The sequence below is a fragment of the Miniopterus natalensis genome, chromosome 1 (genome assembly GCF_054644295.1).
Source record: "Miniopterus natalensis isolate mMinNat1 chromosome 1, mMinNat1.hap1, whole genome shotgun sequence".
NCBI lineage: Eukaryota > Metazoa > Chordata > Mammalia > Chiroptera > Miniopteridae > Miniopterus > Miniopterus natalensis.
In genome coordinates, this window is record NC_142081.1 from 193,165,806 (window position 1) to 193,191,932 (window position 26,127).

General features: G+C 32.9%; 1 protein-coding gene across 7 annotated transcripts in view; it reads left to right on the forward strand.

Moving 5' to 3' along the window:
* The window catches only part of LCORL (ligand dependent nuclear receptor corepressor like), a 105,848-nt gene that overhangs the window by 21,732 nt on the left and 57,989 nt on the right, over positions 1 to 26,127 (forward strand). For 5 of the 7 annotated variants that reach the window (XM_016199749.2, XM_016199747.2, XM_016199748.2 and 2 more), the window contains exons 2-4: positions 9,267 to 9,332; positions 18,398 to 18,477; positions 19,379 to 19,508. In XM_016199749.2, coding sequence (XP_016055235.1) covers positions 9,267 to 9,332; positions 18,398 to 18,477; positions 19,379 to 19,508 — 276 coding nt within the window. The remainder of the gene's footprint in view (positions 1 to 9,266; positions 9,333 to 18,397; positions 18,478 to 19,378; positions 19,509 to 26,127) is intronic. The other 2 variants (XM_087828069.1, XM_087828071.1) reach the window with 1 other exon arrangement.

A 26,127-nucleotide genomic window follows, 5' to 3' on the forward strand; every position in this document is an offset into this window, starting at 1 on the left:
GTAAATTGAAAGACAGCCTACTAGAATGGGAGAAGATATTTGCCAATGATGATATTCGCTATCGGGCTTAATATCCAACATATGTAAGGAGTTCATACAATTTAACACTAAAAAAAAAAAAATCCTATTGAAAAATAGAGGGCTTGAGTGGACATTTCCCCAAAGAGCATGTACAGATGGCCAACAGATTATTTGAAAAGATGCTCAACATCACTAATCATCTCGATTTTCAAATCAGTGCTTTTTTTCGTTCTTCATTTCTCTGTATTGGACTTCTCTGCGAGATTTGTTGACAGTCTTTTCTTGACACCTTAAAAAAAGAAAACGAAGAAAAAAGCTTTACATCTTATTTATAATTTTCCTAAGCTCAAATGTGATCATATTGTTCTCTGTGTAAAAATCTTCATTGGTTCCCCACTAATCTTAGCATAAAGTCTAAATTCATAATGTGGCTTTTTTTATCATTCTACCTTGGGCATTACAACCAAGCAGCTGCATTAGTGGCACAGTAACAGTAGTATAGTAATAAAAGCAGCTAACATTTACTGAACACCTATTAATACTTTTGCCAGGTACGTGCTTTACATGTAGTCTATCTTTTAATCCTCACAATAATCTTGAGCATAGGTATTGTAGTTAGCATTTTACAGAGGAGTCACACTGCACCCTTTTTGGATCCTCAATCACTGTGCCTCTGGGCTTTTGCATATTTGTTTTCTCCTTCTGGATTATCGATAAGTGTTCTTCCTTCTTTTTGTAAACATTTTTTAAAAGTATAACTACATATAAAAAAAATATGCAGATCATAAACTTATACTTCAGTGAACAGAGTTAATCTGTTCTTGTAACCACCACCAGATCAAGAAGTCCCCTCTTACTTCTTCCCAAGCAGTGCTTTCTCCCTCCTCCTCAAATGTGAATAGCATTCTGACTTCTTAACATCATAGATTATTTTTGCCTGTTTTGGGAAACTTTTTAAAAATTGAATTATGTAGCATTTATTCTCTTGTGTCTAGCTTCTTTAATTCAATATGTTTGTCCTGTGGTTGCCTATAGATATAGTTTATTCATTGTCATTGCTTTGTAATCTGATATGTAAATATATCATAGCTTTTTTAATCTGTTCTTATTTTGAAAAATATATGAGTTATTTCCAGTTTACATTATTACAAACAATACAATTGACATTCTTATACATTATACATTTTAAATTTTGATTTAACTCCTGGAGTATTTTTCAACCTTATTTTAGCTAACTAGATTTCACTTTTTGCAGGAATCCTTTCCTAGCCTCCTCAGGTTTGGATTTGGTACCCTTCTGTGTGCAAGAATATCACTCTTCTCTTCTGCTTTATTTCCCAGAAACTTCACAGTGTGTGTGTGTGTGTGAATATGTGTGTAAAGATAAAACCATGTATTCTCCTTTCCTGTCACCTTGGCACACACTGAGTATTTAAATGTTGAATGAATGAGTTTTCTAAGACATACACTTTTTCATTGCTAAAAAAATTAAAATTGGCATAAATACAGGGGTGGATAAAAGTAGGTTTACAGTTTGTATGGAAAATAATACAATAAATAATAATATAAGAATAAACTCTGTTTCATGTACTCACAACTCTAAACCTACTTTTGCCCACCCCTGTCTAATGGAATATGGGTAATTCACTTAATTACTCTCTGCCTTTATTTTATTCTCTTTAGTTAGATAGGCAGAGTTACTTTAAAATGGATTATTGCCCTGGCTGGGTGGCTTAGTTGGTTGGAGCATCATCCTATACATTAAGAGGTTGCGAGTTCAATTCCTGGTCAGGGCACATACCTAGCTTGTGCGTTCGATCCCATCAGGGCACATAAAGGGAGGCGACCAACTGATGTTTCTTTCTCATTGATGTTTCTCTCCCTCTCTCTCTCTCCCTCCCCGCCTCCCCCTTCCTTTCTAAAAATCAATGAACATATCATTAGGTGAGGATAAAAAATAAGGATTATTATCAAGTTATGTTAACATTTTTTGATTTGCAGGCATCTGTGTTGTTTCTTCTGTAATTTTGTTCTACCATACAGCTATTGTGTTAAGTATTTTTGGAATTTAAAAAAATAATTTGTGGCACATTTAATACATAACCTTATTTGTGACATATAATATCATTTGTCCTTTAAGGGTGGTCTTGAGTTTTGGAAATAGCCAAAAGATTTGGAGCCAAGAAGGGAAAGTTATGAATGATAAACTATTGAAAGTGAGTTGAGATTTCAAGATACATCGATTCTCCTCCTTTCCCCCATCTTCTTATGGCTTTAAAAACTTTCTTTTTGTAGAATTGAGTCACTGACATAAGCCAGAGTTTGTACTATGTTGTGCTTTTAAGTTTCTTGTGCCTTTCAAACTGGTTACTTTTGCAAGTTATATATCTTGTGCTTAATTTATACTTGAGTATGATTTAATTTGTGAGAGCGTTTTCTTTTTAGTCTTTTTTTTTATCATGAATGTCTTCTCTGAAATTAAAATTTTCATCTTTGCTTTAACCACTACACCTGTTATTAACACTCGTGCCTGCCCCTCCTTACCCCCCAATTAAATAGTGATGATAGTGTACCTTCTACCATCTATCTTATTTGTCTCACTGTCTCCTAGGCTTGGTCTCTCTATTCTTGCTTATCTCAGGCATTCTGTATAGCATTTATTGATCTTGTCTTCTGCTTTGTCTTCCTTCCTCACTAAACTATGAGCTTAACACAGGTGTTTGTTAGGAGTTTAACAGAAGTGTTTTTTGATTATGTGAAGACTTTGTCACCTATTTTAGTCTTTTCTAAAGCATTCTCATTTCCCAGAAATGCTTATTTTTATATTAGTCATTTTTCTTGTTATTTAAAAACTCTTCTGCCTCTTTATTGGAAAAAGATGGTCCCTCCTCTCCCTTTAGCCAAATCCTCTTTCAGGCCATGAAATTCAACTACATTTATTAGGCGAATCACGACGACAAGTCCTGGGGATAATACAGAGCCAATAATAATTGTCCTGTTGTCAAGTAGCTAAACATTCTAACTCCCTTTCATCAGTCAAAAGGAAAGAAAGAAAAGAGGGGGAAAAAAAGGAAGAAAGAAAGTAAATGTTTCCAAATTATGATGTGAACGTACTTGGAGAATGTGATGCTTGTAACAGTGAATTCTGTCAAATAAGATTGGAAAAGCCATTGTGATACCATTTACATAGTACTTGTTGTAGACCAGTACTTGTTTATACCTGAACAAACTGCTGCTTAATGTGGTTAATTACTCAGCTAGTTGTAAAGCTGAAAGAAAATGTTTTTGGTTAGTTTGGAAGACTTGGCTCTTGACAGTGAACAAAAGAAAGCTCAGATGTATAAACAACGTAATGAGTTCATTGTTCTTATAAGTGGCATGCAGTTTACTTATGATGAAGTGATATAAAATATGGTTGAAGAATAGGCAGAGACTAGATCAGGAAAGACTGCGTATGCTATTTTAGAACATTCTAGAAATGGTAGAGACCCATTGGAGAGTTTTAAGCAGAATTAGTATAGTCTTACGATATTTTAAATGGTGAAAATTGATTAGAACAATGATTCCAATATCCATTATAAGAGCCTTGGTAATCAGAGATATTCCAGTAAACTTCACATTTTCTGTACTGCTGAGAATAATGTTCAGTAGAGGTGAATCTTTAACAAATTTACAGTTTGGAATTATGTAACATTTTTTAAGTTACAAACTGATTACATCAGACCTCCAACAAATATATTGAGTAGTATAATGATATCCAAGTACCTTCCATCTGAAGGAATAAATAATGACAGATGGAATTGAAATTCTTACCTATCATTTACCAGTCCCATTCTGCGTCCTCTAATCTGGAAGTATGTATTTTTCTATTGGTGTCAGTCTTCTATAAAGCATCCATAGTCTACCTTCTGTAAGTTATTTCAGTGTAAGAGTCACAGATATACTTTGTGTATTAGATGTCTTTCATAAAAGTTGCATATTGAGTTTTTCTGTGTTTGATTTTAAATGCTTAATAAAGCTTACTTATATTTATGTTTTCTTCCTAAAACATATTGATTACCCCATATTTTGTCTTTTTATTTGTATATAAATCTAGTTTTATTTATTAGGTTTGCTTAAAAATCAGTGCTATAAAATATGAATATTCCAGTATTATAACCTTATAAGAGTAACTTACAAACTTAAAACTTAGTAAAAGATAAAGGGAAGTAATGTGGACACAGCCTGGTCATAATATTTTTTCTGAATTTGTGCCTGTGAACCCAGATAGGAGTAAAATCTGATTCAGACACCTGAATTGTATGTTTTTAGTTTCCAGCAGTAACCAGGAAGCTTTTAAATACAGTGAAATAATTATCCTAGTATCAAATCAACTGTGTGTATGTCCTGAACAGGGTAACCATTTATTTTATACATGTGCTTTTTCCTCAGTAATTCTTTATGACCAGTTTGGTTCCATTTGTTGCATAATTGTAAAGTAGAGAAAGAGGTGGATAATTAAGGTATTCTTTGGGTTTTTCTTTTTTAATGTCTATTCAGACATTTGATCTAGTTCCTTAACACTGACTTTTGAACCAGCCTTGGCACTGTTGACATTTTGGGCTGGACAATTCTTTGTTGTAAGGAGTTGCCCTGTGCATTGTAGAGTGCTTAGCATCCATGATACCAGTAGATAACCAGTAGTTCCATTTATATGCTCATGTTTGGAGATTGTGGAAACTTGAAAAACTTGTAGTAGAGACACCTTTATTAATAGAGGCACTGCAATCCTTAAGTCAGAATGGAAAATATATTTGACATATGCTCACAGAAAGACAGTAGACAACACTTAAGAAAGAGGCAGTTGTTAGACTACAACTAAAGTGTCTTAGATTTTAAGAAATAGAAAAAGCATGCAACTAAGCAAGACACAAATATAGGTTGTTCTTAGAACAAGGTAGAATGTAAATAAATAAATGGCAGTGAATTTCAGAATGATACTAGATGGGAAGAAAGATAATTATTAATAACAGGCAGTTTTTAAGTTACAAATTGGGCTGTGCTCTAAAAGTTATTTTGAGAATGAATGTCTTTGCTCTCAAAGTGAAATTTTCACCTCAAACATTTTTTCAACAAATATTTGAGTGCCTAATATGGGCCAGCACTGGGGCTAGTAGCATACCTAGCAAGATGACATGGTTCCTTCCTTCTTGGAGCTTAAAATGTTGTAGCATTTATTAAATGAAAATATCAAATAAAAATTTACTTATGTGATTTTTTTTTTTATATCAATCCCCGCAGTTTGAGTTAGGGGTAGAACTTTTGTCTCTTCTTACTCACCAATGTATTCCAGTTTCTAGAACACCAAGTAAACATACAAATATTTGTTAAATGAATAATTGATTAGTTGGGAAGAGACATTTAAAAAATTGCACATGATTAATTAGAATTGTGGTAAGTGCTCCAAAGGAAATAATGCAAGGTAGTATATAATATAAAGCATGTGACAATAGGCCTAATCTAGTCTAAATTGATTAGATAAGATGAACCTTTAATTTGAGGCAGTGATTCCTTCCCATCCCCACCCCCAGCTTTATTAGTGCATAATTGACAAATAAAATTATGAGTATTTAAAGTGTACAGTGTGATGATTTGACATATCTCTTATGTTGTACAGTGATTACCACATTTAGCTTAACATATCTGTCACCTTACAGTCACCTGGTGGTTGTGTGTACGGGGGGTTTGAGAGAGAGAGAGAGATAAGAAAGCTTAAAATCTCTTAGCAAATTTCAAGTAAACACAGTATTACTAACTGTAATCACTATGCTGTACATTAGGTCCCAGAGCTTGTTCATCTTAAAATTCAAGGCTTGTATTCTTTGACTCGCATCTCCCCATCTCTCCACCCCTCAGCTCCTGGTAGCCACCATTCTGCTTTTTGTTTCAATGAGTTTGACTCTCCCCCCCCGCCCCCAATTCCACATATATGTGAGATCATATGGTAATGTGTCTTTCTCTGTCTGGCTAATTTCACTTAGCACAGAGTCCTCTAGATTCATCCACGTTGCTGTAAATAGCAGGATTTCCTTCTTTCTCGTGGCTGAGTAGTATTCCATTGTCTGTCTATATCATATCTTTTTTATCCATTCATCTGTCAATGGATATTTAGGTAATTTCTGGGCCTTGGCTATTGTAAATAATGCTGCAGTGAACATGGGGGTGCAGATATCTTTTTGAGATAGTGGTTTTGTTTCCTTCAGATGTATACCCACAAGTGGAATTGATGGATCATATGGTAGTTTATTTTTAATATTTTGAGGAATCTCCATACTGTTTTCTGCACCAGTTTACATTCTCACCAACAGTGCACAAGGATTCCTTTTTTCTCCACATCCTTGCCAACACTTATCTCTTTTCTTTTTTATGACAGCTGTCCTAACAGCTGTGGCGATATCTCATTGTGGTTGTGATTTGATTTTCCTGATTAGTGAGCTTGAGCACCTTTTTCATGAACCTGTTGGCCATTTGTATGTCTTCTTTGGAAAAATGTCTATTCAGTTGCTCTGCCATTTTTTAAATTGGATTCTTTGCTTTTTGCTATTGAATAGTATGAGTTCTTTATATATTTTGGATATTAACCCCTTATCAAGTACATGGTTGCAAATGTTTTCCATGGGTTGCCTATTTATTTTGACAGTTTCTTTTGCTGTGTAGAAGCTTTTTAGTTTGATGTTGTCCCATGTTTCTTTTTTACTTGTGTTGCCTCTGCTTTTGGTATATACAAAAGAAAAGCATTGCCAAGACCAGTGTGAAGAATCTTTTTCTCTGTATTTTTTCTAGGAGTTTTACAGTTTCAGTGATTATTGAAGCCATGATTTTTTTAAGACTGAGTAGGATTTATCCAGGTGTGTTCACGGGTGGGAATAGGGGTTGGAATGTGTGTAGTAGGCTGAAGGAACAGCTTTGTATAGATGCCCGAGGTGGGATACAGTGTGGCATTTTTTAGTTTGAGTGTTGGCAGGAGTGGTGGGGTAGGGTAGCATGGTACCTCATAACATACTGACTTTTCTTCTATTATATACTGAAATACTATTTGTAGTTTAAAAAAAAAAAACTATTAAAACATTAAGTAAAATATAAAAATTTTAAATGGTAATTTAAAAATATTTTTATTCTAATACTTGATGAAATACTGTTTTAGTTAATTAGGAAATGGGATTTTATCTTCCATCTATGTGCTGATGTCTGTGTTTCTACGTTTGGATGTTTTTGTTTAATTTATGCTCACATATCCAAGTAAGCATATTCAAAAGTATACTCCTTTTATATCTACCAATCATTTAAAACAAAACTAACAAACAAGAAAAAGCTTCATGGATTTCTTGTCTCAGTGGATATTTGTTCACTTCTCAAGCCAGAAATCTTTACTCCTCTCGTTTCTACCTTAAAATAATGAAACTATGGCATTATTATTATTCCATTTAATTGTATTATATCACTCAAAGTTACCCTCTTTCTCTTATATAGGGAGAAGCCCTGTATTTTGTTCAATATACAATAGAATGACATCTTAAAATCGTTGTTTGCATTGTTAATTTTTGGATTCCATTGATCACAGCAAAATAGAATGATATTATCTTAGTAATAGAGATTTGGGGCTTGTTCAGTCTGAAGCTTTATTCAGTATGAAAGTCCTTTTGATAGCATTTTTTTAAAAAAATATCTATTGATTTCAGAGAGAGGAAAGGAGAGGGGGAGAGAGACAGAAACATCAATGATGAGTCATTGATCATCTGCCTCCTGCACGCCCCCTGCTGGGGATCGAGCCCACAACCTGGGCATAGCCCCGACCGGGAATCGAACCCTGATCACCTGGATCCTAGGTCGATGCTCAACCACGCCTGCCGGGCTGATAGCATTTTTGAAAGCTCTCTCTGGTTCTAGTTCATTCACTTTTCTGCCTGAAATTTCTACTCATGGGAACTAATACTGAATCATTTCACAAAGATTTTGTTAAGTGCATATTTTCTAAATACCATGGTAACCACTTTACTTTGTCAAATCTAAGACATCATAAGTTGTAAGATGCATCATTTCTTCATGTTCTACTAAGTGAAAAATGTTAGCCTTTTACTATGATACACCATTGATTTTAATATGCATCTTAATTACAGAGATGTTAAAATGTCTTTTTAAAGCATCTAATGATTTATGAAACATTTCTATAGTAGTAGTTTGGCTTTTTTACAATTTAGGAATATCACTGAGAAAATCTTCTTTATCTTTCATTTTTCAGATCTATCATGCTACTACCTTTAGTGTTTTTCCTCCCTAATTTAAGCATTCTTTAAGTAGTTCCTTTTCTTAATTTGCCATTCTGGTCATTTTCCTTTGGATGCCTTGTAGTTTATCAAAAGGCTGCTTAAAATTGAACATAGTACAGACTTTAAAAAGAAAATTGCAAAATCCTAAAATTAGTATATCCAGAAAGTAGAACACTGTGTAAGTTCATGAATGAGGGTTTTAGCTTGACAAGATTTTCAGTAATTTTTTTAAAGCAATCCATGCCCATGAATAAATTGTTGTATTGTGATTTCTACAAGTAGATTAAAATTTTATACATCATGCTTTTTTTAATCCTCACCTGAGGATATGTTTATTGATTTAAGAGAGAGAGAAGAACATCAATGTGAGAAACATCACCGGGGATCAAATCTGCAGCCTAGCTATGTGCCCCAACCTGGAATTAAATCTCAGCCTTTTTGGTACATAGGATGATGCTCCAACCAACTTAGCCGTCTGGCCAGGGCCATCATACTTTTCATAACAAGAATGTATCCCCATTGACATTCATTTACTCATTTTTGTAATTGAGGTTAAAAGATGCTACTTTTAAGTTAACATTTTTTGTAACAAATATAAACAGAATTATAATATACATCTTTTCTAATTATTCTCCTTTCTACAAAATTATTACAAAAGAAATCTGCCCATAATAATTTATCCTGGGAATATTTCTAAATGACAAAAAAATGTTTACCTGTTTTAGTAGTAAATATTTCTTTATAATTATGTAATTTCTGACAGTTGTATGACTGTTTATTATGATGTATATTGCCTAGTTCAGCTTAATTCAACTAAAGGAAAAATGATATCATAGTATGTTAAATTTATAATTTTCTGATTCCTGTAGAGTTTATGGTTTTTTATTGTAAAATTAAGCTTTTTTAGTAGTTAATATACTTTTATTTCTTTAATAACAGGTTTTGAGAGTATTTTAGAAGGGCTTTATGGACCACGGCTACGAAGAGACCTCAGTTTATTTGAAGGTAATGTTTTATTTCAAAATTTTAAACTTCTGTCTCATTTAACAAATGAAAAATAGTTGCTCTGCACTAACTTTATACCAAACGTGAATTTGTGCTATTGTTTAATTAGAAAATATTTTTAAATAAATAAATAAAGTGATCCAAATATTCCTATTACATGTTATAATCTTTAAAAAAATTTAGTACACTGATCAAAATAGAAAATGAAGCTTGTTTTTGGCTCAATGGTGAAATTTGATTTTTGTCTTTTTATATATTACGTTCCCTGACTACACTTAAAGAGAACTTAAAGGGGTTCAATTAAATAAATACCTCCTGTTGATTATGATACAGGCAGCCTAGAGCTCAGATTGTCACTCTGAGAAATCCTGCCATGTGTGTTGAGTTTTACATTTATATATAGCCTCCTCTCTTTCTTATAGCCTCCTCTTCCAGACATTGTTGCATAAATCCTGGTGTAAGATTTTGATCTGTGATATAATTGCTGTGATAGCATAGTTTAGTTCTACTGCTTGCTTGGAAATGTAGAGCACTAATAAAAAACATTTTGTAGACATCTGAAATTTTATGGTACAGTTCATTTACAAAGTGGGTAACGCTAGTATAGACTTTCTACTTTGATTTTGAATTATTTATGTATCGTCACTTTTTGAAAAAAAAAAAATATATTTTTATTGATTTTAGAGGAAGAGACAAGGAGAGAGAGAGATAGAAACATCAACGATGAGAGCCATTGATTGGCTCCCTCCTTCACATCCACTACAGGGGATTGAGCTGCAACGCAGGCACATGCCCTAACCGGGAATTGAACCGTGATCTCCTGGATCATAAGTCCATGCTCAGCTGCTGAGCCATGCTGACTGGGCTCTTTTTACCTTTTTGTGCTAACTCTGTTACTTTCTGTTCTATTCTGGTACGTTCCATTCTTCTAAAACCAGGGTCCTACGAGACCTAAAGGTCCTTCTCTCTTCTGTCTTTTGAGTTGAGGTAGTTACAGTGATAGTTGGAGTAGTCAGAAGTTTTCTGTTCATTCTTTGTTAATGTTGAGGAGCATAATTGACTTATGAATCATAGAACTGAAAGTATCTATGAAAGATCATTTGTCCCAACCATCCATTTTCAATTAGAGGAGTGATATCCATGCAGAACATGACTGTAAGGATTGAGACTCCAAAACATGCCAGTTCCAATGTTTTATTATTTTGATGGCTAAGATCTTTTTCTTATATCTCTTTAACTTTCAACATCTCTCACTGTATCATAGTTTAACACTGAATTAAATCTTTTTACCTGGTATATTTATAAGTAGTACTGACTAATTATAGTTTCACCTATTTTTCTGAGCTTACAAATAAAGGAAAAATCTAAAGAAATAATAATTTAACCTATGCTTGGTATTTCTTCAGCCTGCTGTTTTCAGTCATGTCAGAAGGCAGCATTATACTTAATCACCTTCTGATAACCCAGAGTCCAGCTTGCGATTTTTAGCCTCTTGCTTCCCTCACTTTCATTTATTTACATATATAGTTTGAATATATGTATATATTTATGTTCCTTCAGAAATTAGTTGTTCATTGTACAAAGGGCAGAATGTTCTAAGGAAATAAATGCATGTATTTTATTTTTAGACTATTATTTCTTTAGTGTACAAGTAACATATGTTCATTTTAGAAAATAAGCCCAAAAGTAAAAAATTAGCCCCGTGACGCATAGATAAGATTCAACATTTTTATATAAGTTTAAAGTATGTTTGTATGTATTTATTGTTTTATTAAAATAGCACATACTGTACATTCAGTATATATAGTTTTTGTACCTACTGTGTTTGTTCAGTAGTATGTCATTTGGGTATATAAAGTTATTGATCATCATTCTTACTGGATGCACAGTATTACATTGTGGATCTATTATAACCAGTTTAACTAATTAGTTAATTTAATATACCTCATTGCTGTATATCTTATTCCATTTATTTTTTTTAATTCCAGTAGATCTTGTACTGTATGTCCTCTTATGTGCTCTTTTTGGTAGGGGATTTATAAAATTAGCTAAGCTTTGGAACTCAATCTTTTTCTCATATATAGGCACATAATTTCATTGCCCTTTCTCACCCCTAATGTTCTAGCTTTTCTCCAAATATCATAGATAAATTCTTCTTTTTTCCTGCTTTTTTTTAATTAAAAAGAGCTCTAATTAAAGTTGTAGGCTTAAGTGTGATGACACTAATTATAGTAATAAATGGTATCTGTGCAAGGATGAAGACAGCTATATGTTTTGAAGGAAAATTAAAACAGTGTTACCAAAGTGTAGAGCCTTTTGAAAAGGCATGTAGAAGCTATCTTTTGTAGACATCTCCAACTTCTTTCTGATCCTTTTCTAAATAAGTGTGCTTTCTTTGTTGTTACCATTGTTAAAAATGGTTTAGTATTTAGATGCTGGGACTACAAGTATAGGTATTTCTCACTATACATATCTGTATGCAGGAACCAAATAGATTAATGTATGTTTTTAGATAAGTCATTGGAAATCTGAATCCTTCTTACTTCAAAACTCAGAAACCAAATAAATTGGATAGCAAAAGATTCATACATATTACTCTCAATTTTTTATAAAATTAAGTGCATATTATTTAAATTTTATAATACATTTAAGTTAAATGAATCATATAACAAACCTGCTACTGTTGCTATGGAAAAAATATTCTAAATTTCACACTGCTGCCTTAAAACTCAGCTTTGGCTAACAGTGTTTTTTTAAGACTTTTGTATTATATATTGGTGTTTTGAAAGGTTTATATTTTAATTTGATTCAGAATCACCTTCAGATTGAATGGTTTTGAAAAAAGCTTTTTTAAGTACTGCTAATTTTTAATTTGTTGGAAACAAAACAGAAGTCCTAGCTTTCTGTGTTCTTTAATCTGTTGTCATGACTTTTTGTCCTTTTGAGGAAAACAAAACTATTATTTCTTTTTTAAGTAAAGTCTCCAGAGAACCTTTGAATGTCACAAACTTCTCAATTTTACATACTCCCAGAAAAATTCTCTGTACTCTGCCTTTCTTTCTCCTCCATCTCTCCAAAACTCACTTTTCCTGCTGTCACAGGATTTTAGTCAATTCTTTTTCATGTCTTATTGATGAGCCAGCTTATTTCATCCATGGAATCATCTGATATAATTGCTCTAACTGTGGATATTTTACAAAAATATGAAAAGACTGCAGTAGACCTATGTAAACTGGCCGATAAGATCCTAATTTGTGTGTGTGTGTGTGTCCACATTTCAAAGAGAGATTATATCAGCAATCTGCAAGCTATAGCATGTGGGCCAAATTGAGCTGTTTTTGGAAGGCCTCTGAGCTAAGAGTGGTTTTTACATTTTTAAATAGTTGAAAAAATAAAAAGATTAATGTTTCATGATGTGAAAATTATAAGATTTTCAAATTTAATTATCCGGTTAATAACATTTTATTGGAAACAGCCTCTCATTTGTTGACTGCTTTTGTACTGCAATAGTAGAGTTGAATGGTTGTGACTATATGGGCTGCAAAACCTAAAATATTTTCTGTCTGGTGGTTTATAGAAAAGGCTTATGCCACTGACTGAAATTTAATATTTTTGGCTTAATATTCTTTTTTAAAAGTGTTAACACTATGATGATGGAGACATCAAGACTAACTTTTAATAAAACTTTTTGAATGGACTGTTTGGAATGCTTAATATGTGTTAGGAACTATAATTAGCAATGAGAAAGAACCATGAATAAGTAGGATCTCTTCCTACTAGGAACTCATGGCCTAGTCTTAAGTCAAAAGTCAGTAGTTTTCTAATATGGATTGATGATTATTTATATTAAAATCAGAGAATCTAATACTCTTTTATAGTTATTTATATAAATTATATTATTAGCTTCTATCACCATGTACAAAAAGACGTATCTGGATGCATTCATCATGGTGTTTTTAATGCCAAGATTAGAGAAACAAGCTTAATTATCCAGCAATAGGATGTTGATTAAATAAGTTATAATACATCTCTTTAATGGACTGTATTTATCTTTTAAAAAATGATTTAGAAGTATATTTGAGCATGGAAAATATTTGTGATAAATAAGAATGTGTATAATATGATTCTAATTTTTAAAACAAATAGTATTTTTGAGAGCAGTTTTAAATTTACAGAAAAATCTGGTAGAAAGTACAAAGAATTCCCATATACCCCTTCTTCCCCTTTATTAGGTTTCCCCATATTAACGTCTTTCATTCGTGTGGTACGTTTGTTACAATTGATGAACTGATATTGATGCATTATTATTAACTAAAGCCCCCATAATTGACACTAGATTCACTCTTTGTGTGTTGTACATTTGTGTGGGTTTTGCCAAATGCAGTGTCATGTATTCACTATTACAGTATCATACACAGTAGTTTTACTGCCCTAAAAATCACCTGTATTCACTTTTTCAGTCCTCTCCCTTGGTCCTAAACCATGTCAAACACCGATCTTTTTACTGTCTCTGTAGTTTTTTCTTTTCCAGAATGCCATATACTTGGTGTCATACAGTATTTAGCCTTTATATACTCACTTCTTTCACTGAGCAATATTCATTTAAGGTTCCTCTCTGTATTTTCATGGCTTCATAGCTCATTTCTTTTTATTGCTAAATACTGCCTTATGTAGATGTACCACAGTTTGCTTAATCCATTTACCCTTTTGAAAGACATCTTGGTCATTTTCAAGTTTTGGCAATTATGAATAAAGCAGCTATAAACATCTGTGTGCAAGTTTTTGTGTGGACATGTTTTCAACTCATTTGAGTAAGTACCTAGGAGTACCGTGGCTAGATGGAAAGACTGTCTAGCTTTGAAAGAAACTTCCAGACTGTCTTAAAAAGTGGCCATACTATTTTGTGTTCCCACCAGTTCTTTTTGTTCTGCATCCTCACCAGCATTTGATGCTGTCTGTGTTTTAGACTCTAACCATACTATTAGATGTGTAGTGGTATCTTTCTTAATTTGCAGTTTTCTAATAGAATATGATATTGAGTGCCTTTTCATATGTTGATTGCTCTCTGCATATCCTCTTGGGTGAGGTGTCTGTTCAGACAAGTTTTGCTATTTGGGTAGTGATGGAATCATAGAATAAGTTAGGAAATATTTCCTTTTTCTGGAGCAGATTGAAGAGAAACCATCCGAGCTGGTGCTTTCTGTTTTGGGAGGTTATTAATTATTGATTTAATTTTTTAATAGAAATAAGTGTATTGAGCTTATTTGTTTTTTCTTGTGTGAGATTTGTTAGATTGTGTCTTTCAAGGAATTCGTCCACTTCATCTAAAGTTATAAAATTTGGGGCAACTAATGTTCACAATATTCTTTTATTATTCATAGGATCAGTAGTAATAGCTGATCATTTATTTCCAATTAGTTTCTCTTTTTTTTCTTGGTTAGCCTGGCTAACCAATTTTATTGATCTTCTCAAAGGAATCAGCTGGTTCTAATTTTTTAAAAATATATCTTTATTGATTTCAGAGAGAGGAAATCAAAGGAACAAAGAGAGATAGAAACATCAATGATAAGAGTCATTGATTGGCTGCCTCCTGCACACCCCCAGTGGGGATCGAGCCCGCAACCCAGGCATGTGCCCTGACCAGGAATCAAACCACAATCTCCTGGATCCTAGGTTGATGCTCAACTGCTGAGCCACGCCGGCCGGGCTGATTCTAATTTTTAAAAAGGCATAGATAAACTGGAAGGACGTATTGTAAGTGTTAATCATTATCTCTGGATGATGGGATTAAGAATAGTTTTTTTTCTTTTCTCCTTTGTACTTTTCAATATAGTTAATATGTAGTTTCATAATGAAAAATTATTTTAAAATACATTGCCCCACTGTTCAGTATCTTACCTCAAAATCAACATACTTAAAACCACTTTTTCATGACCTTCATGAAAAATCTAGTTCAGTATTTTCACTTTTCATTGGGTTTTGTCTTTGGTTGGGACAAAGACAGATTTATTTCTTGTGGTTAAAGGCTGCTGAAGAGAATAAAAACATTCAAAAGAAATGTGATTTTTGAAATAAAAGTAACATCTTATTAGGGCTAAGTAGGTGTTTTGCATATTTTTATTTAATTTTTACTACAGCCTTAAACTGCAATTATTATTATCCTCATTTTACAGACAGGGAAACTGCAACTCAGAGAAAGTAACTTGCCCAAGGCGACATCTGGAATGTGGAAAGTCCATGGTTCAGTGCCAAGGCTCTCTAATTTCAAAGTCTGCTATCTTCCCAAGATAGATTAGGTAAAATGATTGGAGATGAACGGACTACAAGAGTACATGTCCACAGAGGAAAGGTTGATCTTTGTCAGTCATTCATTTACTTTCAGTTTTCATTATGACATTGCCTTTTATTAATAAGACTGTTTCTTATAAAGTACACAGTTTGACCCTTTTCAACTTATACCATCATGTATTAAAATTTCAAAATGACAGACAACTTATTTTAGAGAGGGTATCTGATTCATTGTCAAAGTGTATGTGAGAGATAAAATGAATATATTCTGTTGTAGTTTTTATTTAATGTTTATGACATGAAAAGACAACCTGGACAGAGGAAGAAATCTGGCCTACTATTGATTTTTCAAAATCTGTTTTCATATATATATATATATATATATAAAATGTATCCTACCATCATTTATCTGGACTCAAAAATCAAAAGTTGCTGTAGAAAGAGTAATTGTTAAATATTTGTCAAGTCGTAGATTTTTCAACCCAGCAAAATATACTGGCATTTATGTAATCGTTGATTATTCATTGCCATTTATTTAACTATGTAGACATTTATTTTAATTAACATTTCCTTAAAGAGCTTGTGAAGTAAGTAAGGATCATCTTAGCATGCTCAATTTTATTTTACAATTGGTAATGGTTTTAATGACTTCAAAGTTGTCCTTTGAGTCAACATATTTATCACTGAAACCTGATGAAACCTTACAATGATTTTTCAGAAATACTCCTTCTCTAGGCCTACCACTTGTTTTTCAAAAATCTCAATGCTAGATTGCTTTTGTAGTCCCTATTCATGCGGTCATAATAAAAAAGCAGGTTAGATTTCATTAACCTATAAGAATGATCTTATGCTTGGCATATGAGCCAAGTTTTTGCGACAGTATTGATGCATAACAGACAGCTCCAAAATCTATTTTATGCTTACGCATGATCAGATTCACTGGACTCCAGGCTATGGATGGGGATCACATCTCCTCATGACTGCAGGTCGCAGACTGAAGGAGTAATGATTATATGAAGCAATTTCTTCTCACATTGGATGGTAGAAGCTCAGGAAAACTGGGAGAACTTGTCAAGCTTTTTAAAGCTTCAGTTTGGAATGGTATACTGTCACTTCTCCGTATTCATTCCATTAGTCAGAGAGCTCTGACTCCCTAGTAAGAGATACCGCATGATCCTGCATTCAAGAATATGAATATATGCATAGCCCATGGACAGACAATAGTTCAGGGAAGGCCTGGAGAGGGGGTGGGAGCCGGGGACGGGGGTTAGTTGAGGGGGGCGGGGGGACATGTGTAATATTTTCAACAATAAAGACAAAATTTTTTTAAAAAGGAAAAAAAATTCAAAATGGGGGGAAAAGTATGAATGTGTGATTCTGTTCCAGTGACAGTGAAAGGTTGAAAAAAATTATAAACATACATAGCTACAGTTCTAGGTTTTTAAGTGTATAGATTGCATAAACTTTTCGATTTGTCAGGTTGTTTACAAAAGTATGTTTAACATCTTAAGCAGATATTAATTTAAAAGTATGTTTTCTGCAAACTAACCTTATTAAATATATGTGTGATAGTACAGGAATTAAAAAATAGACTGGTGATTCTACCTTGTTAATAATTAGCTTTTGCATGGTGTGTATAGTTTATTAAGTATTTTCACTTGACCCACTATAAGTTTAGATAAATATCAGGAATATTTCTGGACCATTGCCAAAATCAAAGGAAACTATCACTACACTCTATATTCTAAAAATTATATTATCTTCTTCTATTCTATTTGGATTGATGCAAGAGTATCCTAAGGGCTGATTCTAACTAGGATTTATTCATTATCACGTCAAAAAAAAGATAAGAGTATTTTCTGTGTAGTTTAGCAGAAACATATATTCAACTTTGTTATGTATTTCAAAAGTATGAGAGTAAATTACTGTGATACGCCAGTGCTTTTCAAGTTAGTCCCAGTGTAGCTGCCTCAGATGATAATGGTTTTATGGTGTGAGGTTCTACATGTGAATTTATTTGGGAAAAGAAATTGGGGGGATTTCTGTTGCAAGGGGTAAGTTTGAAAAATCACTTTCTATACCAAGTATAATTGGGATGACAATGTTCTATCTTCAGAAAATCCTTCATTAGAAAATGTTCGTTTTCCACAAATACTCTTATTACTATAGTTGGATTATAAGGAACATTCTTCTGGGGGGAAAAATCCATGTTGTATGTTGAATGATATAACTTGCTTACCTGGTTTTTGCTCTAACTCTTGTAACAAAGCCTTTAAACAATGTAGTAAAAATCTGATCAGACTTTTTAGCTATGGATTTCTCTATTTTTTTCTTGAGCAGCATTCCCTGTTCTCAAATCTGTGGGTTTTTCTGGTGCTTTACTCCATTTCTGTTTTATGTTGCCTTTCGTGATATGCAAAATTTATCCCTTTTCCCCCATATCTTCTTGTTCTGATTTATTTCATAGTGAAAATACAAAATTAATAGGCAATGATAAATTGAACCTTTCAGAAGGCTAGCCGAACCCTGTTATTAGAGAATTAATTTATAACCAGCTCATTGTTCTTGCTACTTTGTCCCATAATAGTGCAAAAATACTCTCCTTACAGTCTTCTCTGTTTATTTCTTTCTAGATGTCACCAGTTTAATTTTAAAGTTAGACTTTTTCCCCTGTCAGTAGTTAGTTTTTTTATACGAGCCATTGCTCTGGAGAGTGGTATTTTTATTTGTTTTAATAAAGTTAGTGTATTTAATGAATATTTTTCCCTCTTTTAAAGACTGTGAACCAGAAGAACTGACTGACTGGTCTATGGATGAAAAATGTTCATTTTGTAACCTACAGAGAGAAGCAGTCAGTGTAAGTTTTAGTGCTATGAAATTATTTCTAAACTATTTGCACAATTTTAAAACTTAATTTGTTCTGAAATTTTGTGACTTACAGTAGACTTTAAATACTTGATTTTGGTAATGAGAAGAATATTAAAGTCTTATGTTAGAAGTCTGACATTTAGCTTATCTCATAGGTGAAAATCCCAAAACACCCCATCTTTTTTGCTTATTTCACATTTCTTTCTTGTAGCTCCCTGACTCATGAAATCGGTTCAGATCTGTTTTGTATTTATATAGACAAGGCTGATCTTGGAGGCCTGGTTTGGTCTGAGACCATCCTATAGGCTGATTTCTTAGGAATCAATACTTGGAGGATAATGTGGTACTACTTTTTAACGTTTTGCTTTCTCTTGAAGTCTTTTGGATATCATAATTATCTCCTGTGTAAATTATTAAGTATTAGTGTCTACTGTAAACAGGGCATAAACTAGATAAGCAGCATCTTCTTGTATGGTGGGAACCTAATTCTTTATATACTGTTGTGAGAAGGCTGAGAGAAAATGAGAACTCAAGAACCTGTACCTATTTTGGTCATATTAGTAGGTAAACATATGTGCTTTGTTGTCAAAACTTCCATTGCTGGCATGCTATATAGTGAATTTATTCAGCAATATATTTTATCTTCTCTTCCCCCTTTTTTTGACTCTAGTTTTGCAAAGGAATAAGGCTAATCTGGCCCTCTATGAGAGTTAAATTTCTTTTTTCCTGACTCCTATTCCAAATTGAATGTTCTCTATATAATTTGATATATTTAAAAGGTAGAACCAATGAGCATTTAGAGAGTTAAATTTTTTGCCATTTTTAATGGAATCCCACGTTTAAATAAAAGGTGATTTTTTGATGGGTTGTTTGTTTGTTTTATAATTTAGGATTGTATGCCATCCCTTGATTCTTCACAGTCAACACCAACGGAGGAGCTATCATCTCAGGGCCAGTCCAACACTGAAAAGATTGAATGCCAAGCAGAAAATTACCTAAATGCACTCTTTCGAAAGAAAGGTAATGTTGGTACACTTGGTCATTTAAAATTTGCAATAGATATCTAAAATGTTTTAATTTTTCTCACACACAGGATTTTTATATGTCAGCCTTTACTCCATTCTTGATTATTTCTTTGTTTATCCATAGTTTTTTTGTGTGTGCGTTTTTTTGTGTGTTTTTTTTTTTCATATTTTCAGGGACATTAGCGTTCTTAGTCACTGTGGAACTAGTCTTTCAGGCATGCCTTTTTGCCGTTCTATTCTCAGATCTCTCCCTGACTTTTTCATACATTTTCCTTATCTACTATAGACAGATGAGGAAATTTTTTTATGCTTCTGGTCTTCCTTATTTTGTTGCTGCTCTCAAGACTTCAAAAGTCATTTCATGCTTAATAAGTGATAGATATATTACGTGCAGTAGTTATATCTACATAATATATACGTAGATAAGCTATATCATTTATCAGCCAGGTTGTGTAGTATATTTGCTGGCTTTCCATTTCAGTATTTCTTTGGTAGCTTGAGAATGCTTACTTGACATTAAAATGTCATTGTTCTTTTTGATTCCTGTTTATCTAAACTACTTAAACACATTGAGGCTTGTTTTATTTGTTACTTTACCTGATACACATTATCATGCAGAAGTAGCTTTTATATCTTAGTTACCTGGGGAAAATATAGAAATATAGAACCTTCCATTTTTTCATCCTTGGCCATTTCTGCAGTAATAGAGTGTCTTAATTTTTACCACATAGTAAGTCATGGTATAGAGGAATACAGGGTGAGAGGCAGGTCATCCTACCTCCCAACTTCCAGAGATTGGGAAAAACATTACTGTTCTTCTTATCTAGGTATTGACCCTGTTTTACTCCTGTTTGGAATTAGGTAATATCAGATATTTTTTGTTAAATTGTTAACTTTCAGGTTTTAATCAGTACTATTGGAAACAGTCCTCACCTTTAAGAAAGGAGGCTTTTGTTTACTCTTAAGTGTTATGAAGTCTTTTATGTGTTGAAATATGAGAATTTTCTGACTAGAGAAATCATTAGTATTAATTAAAAGGCCTAAAGTTAAGAATTATATATATTTTTTAAATTCAGGGGACTGAAAATCTTTTCTTGTGTTACTGGCATACATAGTGTTGAGAAATTAGCATTGTCTTTAAAAATCAAATTCTTTTCTCAAAATTTTCTCTCTGAGCCAATATGAAAAATAGTTTACATGCTTTAAGAATTTTATAACATTAATTTAAGAAATTTTACTCTGCCAATATATTTACACTTTTGTTATCAGATTTATATCACTAAGATAACTGGAGGAAATGTACACATTTACACACATGCACACAGTAAATTTCACTTACCTTAAAACTCATTACTCTGTCTCCTTTTCCTTTGAGTAATTTGCAATGGTAGCTGGAATTATCAGCCATCATAATCTTTAATTGGGGATAGTATAGAGTGCTCCATTGCCCTGTTATAGTAATCAGTAAAAACTTGGTACTATTTTGGCTGATTCAAGCATCTGGGTCCTCAAAAAATCTCCTACCAGTGGTTGGATGAGTGTTCATGGATATTTAGTGACCTCTCCATTTGGGGATTTCTTGGTTTTCTTAAAGGTTTTTGAAGGATCACATAGTTTTTAAATGAAAGATTCTTATTAGTATTTTTGCTTTACTTTAGGTCTTATATTTGTTAATTTCTTTATTTGTAGCCCATCATAACTTTCCAGATTTAATTAAACGTAAGGATTTTTCTACTTGTTTACTTGGGGTTTTTGTTGTTTGTTTTTTAATTTTCTTTGGATAAAATCACTTTAGAGATTTCCAATATGGTCTGAGTAGGATTAGGCTTGAATAATAATATGTTGTAAAAAGTCTAAACTTTTAAATTTGTTTAATTAGTTCTATTCACTCTACTTTGAAATAAAAGGCAAACAAAAATGTGTTTAAAAGACAGGAAGTACTTCTGAGTCTTTGGAGTAGCAAATAAAATGTTGATAAAGCATCTTACTGGTGAAGTTTTTATTTGATTTCTGAAAATTTCCCAAACTTGGACATTTTTAGGAATTCTGGATATTGTTAGAATTAACGTTACTGACATTTTAAATCTGTTACTAGTTTGAGGAAGATATGCATGTTGATCATCTTGCTGAAATGTAAAGAAATCTGTTAATGTCCTTATTGTAGCTTGTTTATTATCTTTTCTAACTGTGGTTTTGGGGACAATGATAATCATATTATAAGCTATTATTATTGAGAACTCACATCTCAGGATAATGATGATTGATATCAATTATGATTGAACACTAAACTCTTTTTGTGCCTTATCTCATTTAGTTCCAAAACAGTGTTAAGAGGTAGGTACAATTGTTATCTTTTTAACAGGTAGAGACAATAAAGTGCAGAGAAGTTAAGTGTCTTTTAGCTCTGTGTTGTGAAAATGTAAATCTTCAAGAAGAAATTTTAAAAGGCATAAGATGTCTCGTATGCAGAGCATCTAGATCCTTTTAAGTGCTAAGTAGAAAAACTTGATTCTCTGCTACTTAGCAGCCTAGGACTAGAATTGTTTTAATTGAGTTAAGCAGACTAGAGAGGACCTATGAGAAATATAGAACATTTCTCATAGGTTTCCATTTTTGTTTATGTGAACTATGAATGGTTTTAGAGATTAGTTCCCTGATACCAACGATTTTCAACCTTTTTCATCTCATGGCACACATAAACTAATTAGTAAAATTCTTCGGCATTTATATATTATAAAATAAAATATATTTTTTGCTGATCTGACAAAAATAGGTATAATTTTGATTCATTCACACTGGACGACTACTGTTGATTTGGCTGTTGTCATTTTTTAAATTGTATTTGATAGTATAAGAGAAAAAAGGTCAATGCCCCTGACTAAATAGTCAAGTATTGTATGTTTTAAAAATTCTTGTGGCACACCAGTTGAAAATCACTATCTTATAGTGTTTAGTGATAGAACAGATGAACCTTATTAAACTAAATACAGTTTGGATGATCCCTTGTAGTTGAAAGCTAGTCAAAAATCTTTCAGGCTGAATAAATAAAATTGGGGGAAAGGGAAGTTTTAGTATAGACGTGAACTTAACGAGTTTTGTATATTCTTTACTTTAGAAATTCTTCAAAATTGAGTTTTCTTCTAGAGGTTAATCTTAAAATTGTCTAGAATGCTAGAGTAGAATGAAAGTACCATGATAGCAGGGACTTTGTTTTGTTAATTGCAGAATTTTCAATATCTAGAACAGTACTTGTCACAATCCTTGATTTCAGTAACTATTTCTTGAATGGATGGATAGATGGATAAATGAATACTAAGATAAACTGTCCATATGTCTTCCAGTTTCTCTATATACTCAGTGGTGTATTATTTGTTCTATTTGAAGAAGGAAATTATTTAACATGTACATATAGTTTACCTTTCCCTATTTTGTACTTGTTAATTACTCTGTATAATTTAAATATCAGTCAACTTATTTGTTTGAAATGTGACAAACCTAGGCATATAGATTTAAAATGCCTTTTCCAAAGCTATCCCCATGAGATGTGCACTAAATTATTTTGACTTTTAGCTTCACATTCTTTCATCAGCTAAAGCCGTGTAAGTCACTGGTTCACTATTTGGGAATATGTCTTCTCCTTTGTTTTTAAATTAAAGAAGGCTACTTGATTTGACTAAATTGGACAGAAAGTATGTACATAGTAGCTGAATGCATCGTACCTAAATATATAAAAAAATGAAACCTTTCTTAATCAAAATATGTCTTTCTTGCTTTATCTGTCACCTGCACACACATTTAGCGTTCATGTAACTACTATTCTGGCCTTTTATTTTCATAGACTTTCTTGATATAGTTGATGCATCTAGTTGGAAGCTATTAATCAACCCTTCCCCCTTAAATTAATTGATATCCAGGTTTATATAACGTTTTCCGTGCCTTTTCTGAACACAGACCCTTTTCCTGCTAAACTCTTAATTTTTAAGCCTTATACTATAGCATGTAGTAGATATTAATACTGCTAACTAACCAATTGACTTATGACTGATGATAAAGCATTTGACTTCTTAGAATCAGGAGTATTAATTTTTTAGACTGCTTTTCTCCTTGAGTAACTTCGTACGTCTGACCTGATTCATTCAGGCCCTTAAGTGTTTTGTGTGCCTTTATGATACAGTTGTAGTCATATGTTGAATTTCTTTTATACAGGTTGCCTTTTTGGAACTCTCAGGGAACTGTATGTTAGTGCCATAAAACAATTCACATACCATTATGATCCACATTCAGAGGTGTTCGTGAAAAGAGTTTTCTTCTTTTACCATATACTTGGAGGATATGAATGAAATTCTAAGAACACACCTAGAATTAGAACTGGATTTAAGATTTTTGCTTTTTGGGAAATCACCTTTTACCTGCAATACCATCCATAGCAGGAGTTAAAGGCCAACTGTCAGGTCATTCATCACCTAGATTCTTACCTCCTTTTGTGTTTTTTATGTTTTTAATTTGACCCAATCATCTACCCTTTACAAGCACCCAAATTCTTTCTGTGTCTTCTGGAACTTGTAGTCTTTGACCAGCAAAATCTCCTTATGTCCTCAGTCTTTTCTCTTAATTTTCTCTTTATTGCTGTAACTGGAGCCTCTGTATTCATAAAAGATGCTTCTGTAGCCCTCTCTTTTTCTTTCCCTGAGTATGACTGTCCACGAAGCAACACTACTATCTTGGCTTTATGAAACATATTTTTGGTCCATTATTAGAGGAGTTCATTCATTCTACAAAGATCCACGAAGCTTCCTTCTACATGCCAGGAACGGTTCTGGGAACAAATGATAAAAAACATCCTTGTCTTCCTGCGCCTTTATATTCTAGTGAAGGGAAGCAGATGATAAACAAGTAAATTATATTTGTGGTTGAATGTATATGCACACACACACCTCTCCCGTTCATGCTGGATATGTATGAATACAGGGTGGGGCAGAAGTAGTTTTACATTTGTGAGTACACAAAACACAGACTTTATTCTTACATTATTATTTTTTAATTATTGTATTATTTTTCAAATGAATGACTGTAAAACTTCTTTTGCCCCACCCTGTATATAAGTGCTGTGGAAACAAATGGAAAGAGGAACCCAGGGAATGCCAGATTAGAGGTGGTGATCGAAATTTTATAAAGGGTAGTGAGATACATTTAAGCAAAGATGTAAAAAAAAAAAATTAAAAAAAATTAAGGTAAACTACAGAAATCCTAGGGGAAATAAGTTTTAAGAGTTAAAAATAATACCAATTTTGAAAAATTATTTATCAGGTATGTGGTAGGTGATTCCCACTCTCATTCCTCAGTTTTATAGATTATTTATTTTCCTTTTAAGACCAATGTAAAATTATGAAATTTTAAAGCAAGTAGAAGATTATTTACCTCTGTTTCTTTACATACAAAGAAATATTAGTTAAATAACTTTACTAAGGAAAATGTACTGTAGTGTAATAAATAATGAAATAATGTAAGATAATAATTGCCAGTAGCATGTAGTAAATAAATGGAAAAAAAGGCATTTAAAAATTTTTAATTATGCATAACCCTTAGACACAGACAACGGTATGGTTGGTGATGACCAGATTTTGGGGGGGGGGGGGGGGTGAGGCTGGGTGGAGGTGGGCAAAGGGGGGGATGGGGACATCTGTAATAGCATAAACAATAAAAATAAAGTTTAACAAATGTTTAATTAATGGTTATAGAGTTCCTCACCTGAAGTTTGATGGTAAGAAGAGATGGAGGCTTTATAATTTCTGTTGCTCTGGTGGTTAGTATACTCAACCAGAGTGAGGTGGTGAAATAGCGAATAGGAGTATTAAATGTTTAAGGTTCATCCACGTCACTAGCTCTGAATCATCAGCTGAAGTTATAGACAAGGCAGTGGGATTAAAGAAAAACAAAACCTGAAAAATACATGAACTATTTCAGTTCTCTTCACTTGCAGTTTTTCAGCTCCTGGTCGCCGAGGATTTCACTTGAAGCTTCATTTTTTTAATATGAGAAATCTTCTCATACCATGACCAAACTCACTTGTAACAACACATTCATACATACACATATTCTGAAATTTCTTTTAAAGATATGGTTTCAACTATTTGTGAATCATCACTATGTGATATTCGCAGTTCTTTAACATTTTCACTGTTCACTCCTTAGCATCGAGTTGTAAGGCTTTTTGCTTTACAGTCGTTTCCTTCAACACCTGGAAGTTAACCAAAAATATGCTAGGTTCTTTCATACTCTGTTCATTTGTGATACTTTTACCCAAGTTTGAGTGACTTAGAATATATTTTTATAAAAACGGTTTCATACATCCTACATCTAGAAGTGTCAAATGCATAAGCATACCATAGCAGATACTTCACTTTCAGTGTGAAAAATAATCTGTATCATGTGGGCACACCTATCCAGTCTTCTACTTGGTCAGAATACACCTCATAGGGACCATGAAATGGGAAATAAATGAATTACTGTCCTTTAATAGCTCTTAGTTTTCACATGCCTCCTGTGCTTTAAAGCAGCTCTGCAAATAGAGCATGATTCTCTTGTTTATTTTTTAACACTTTATGAAATTTATT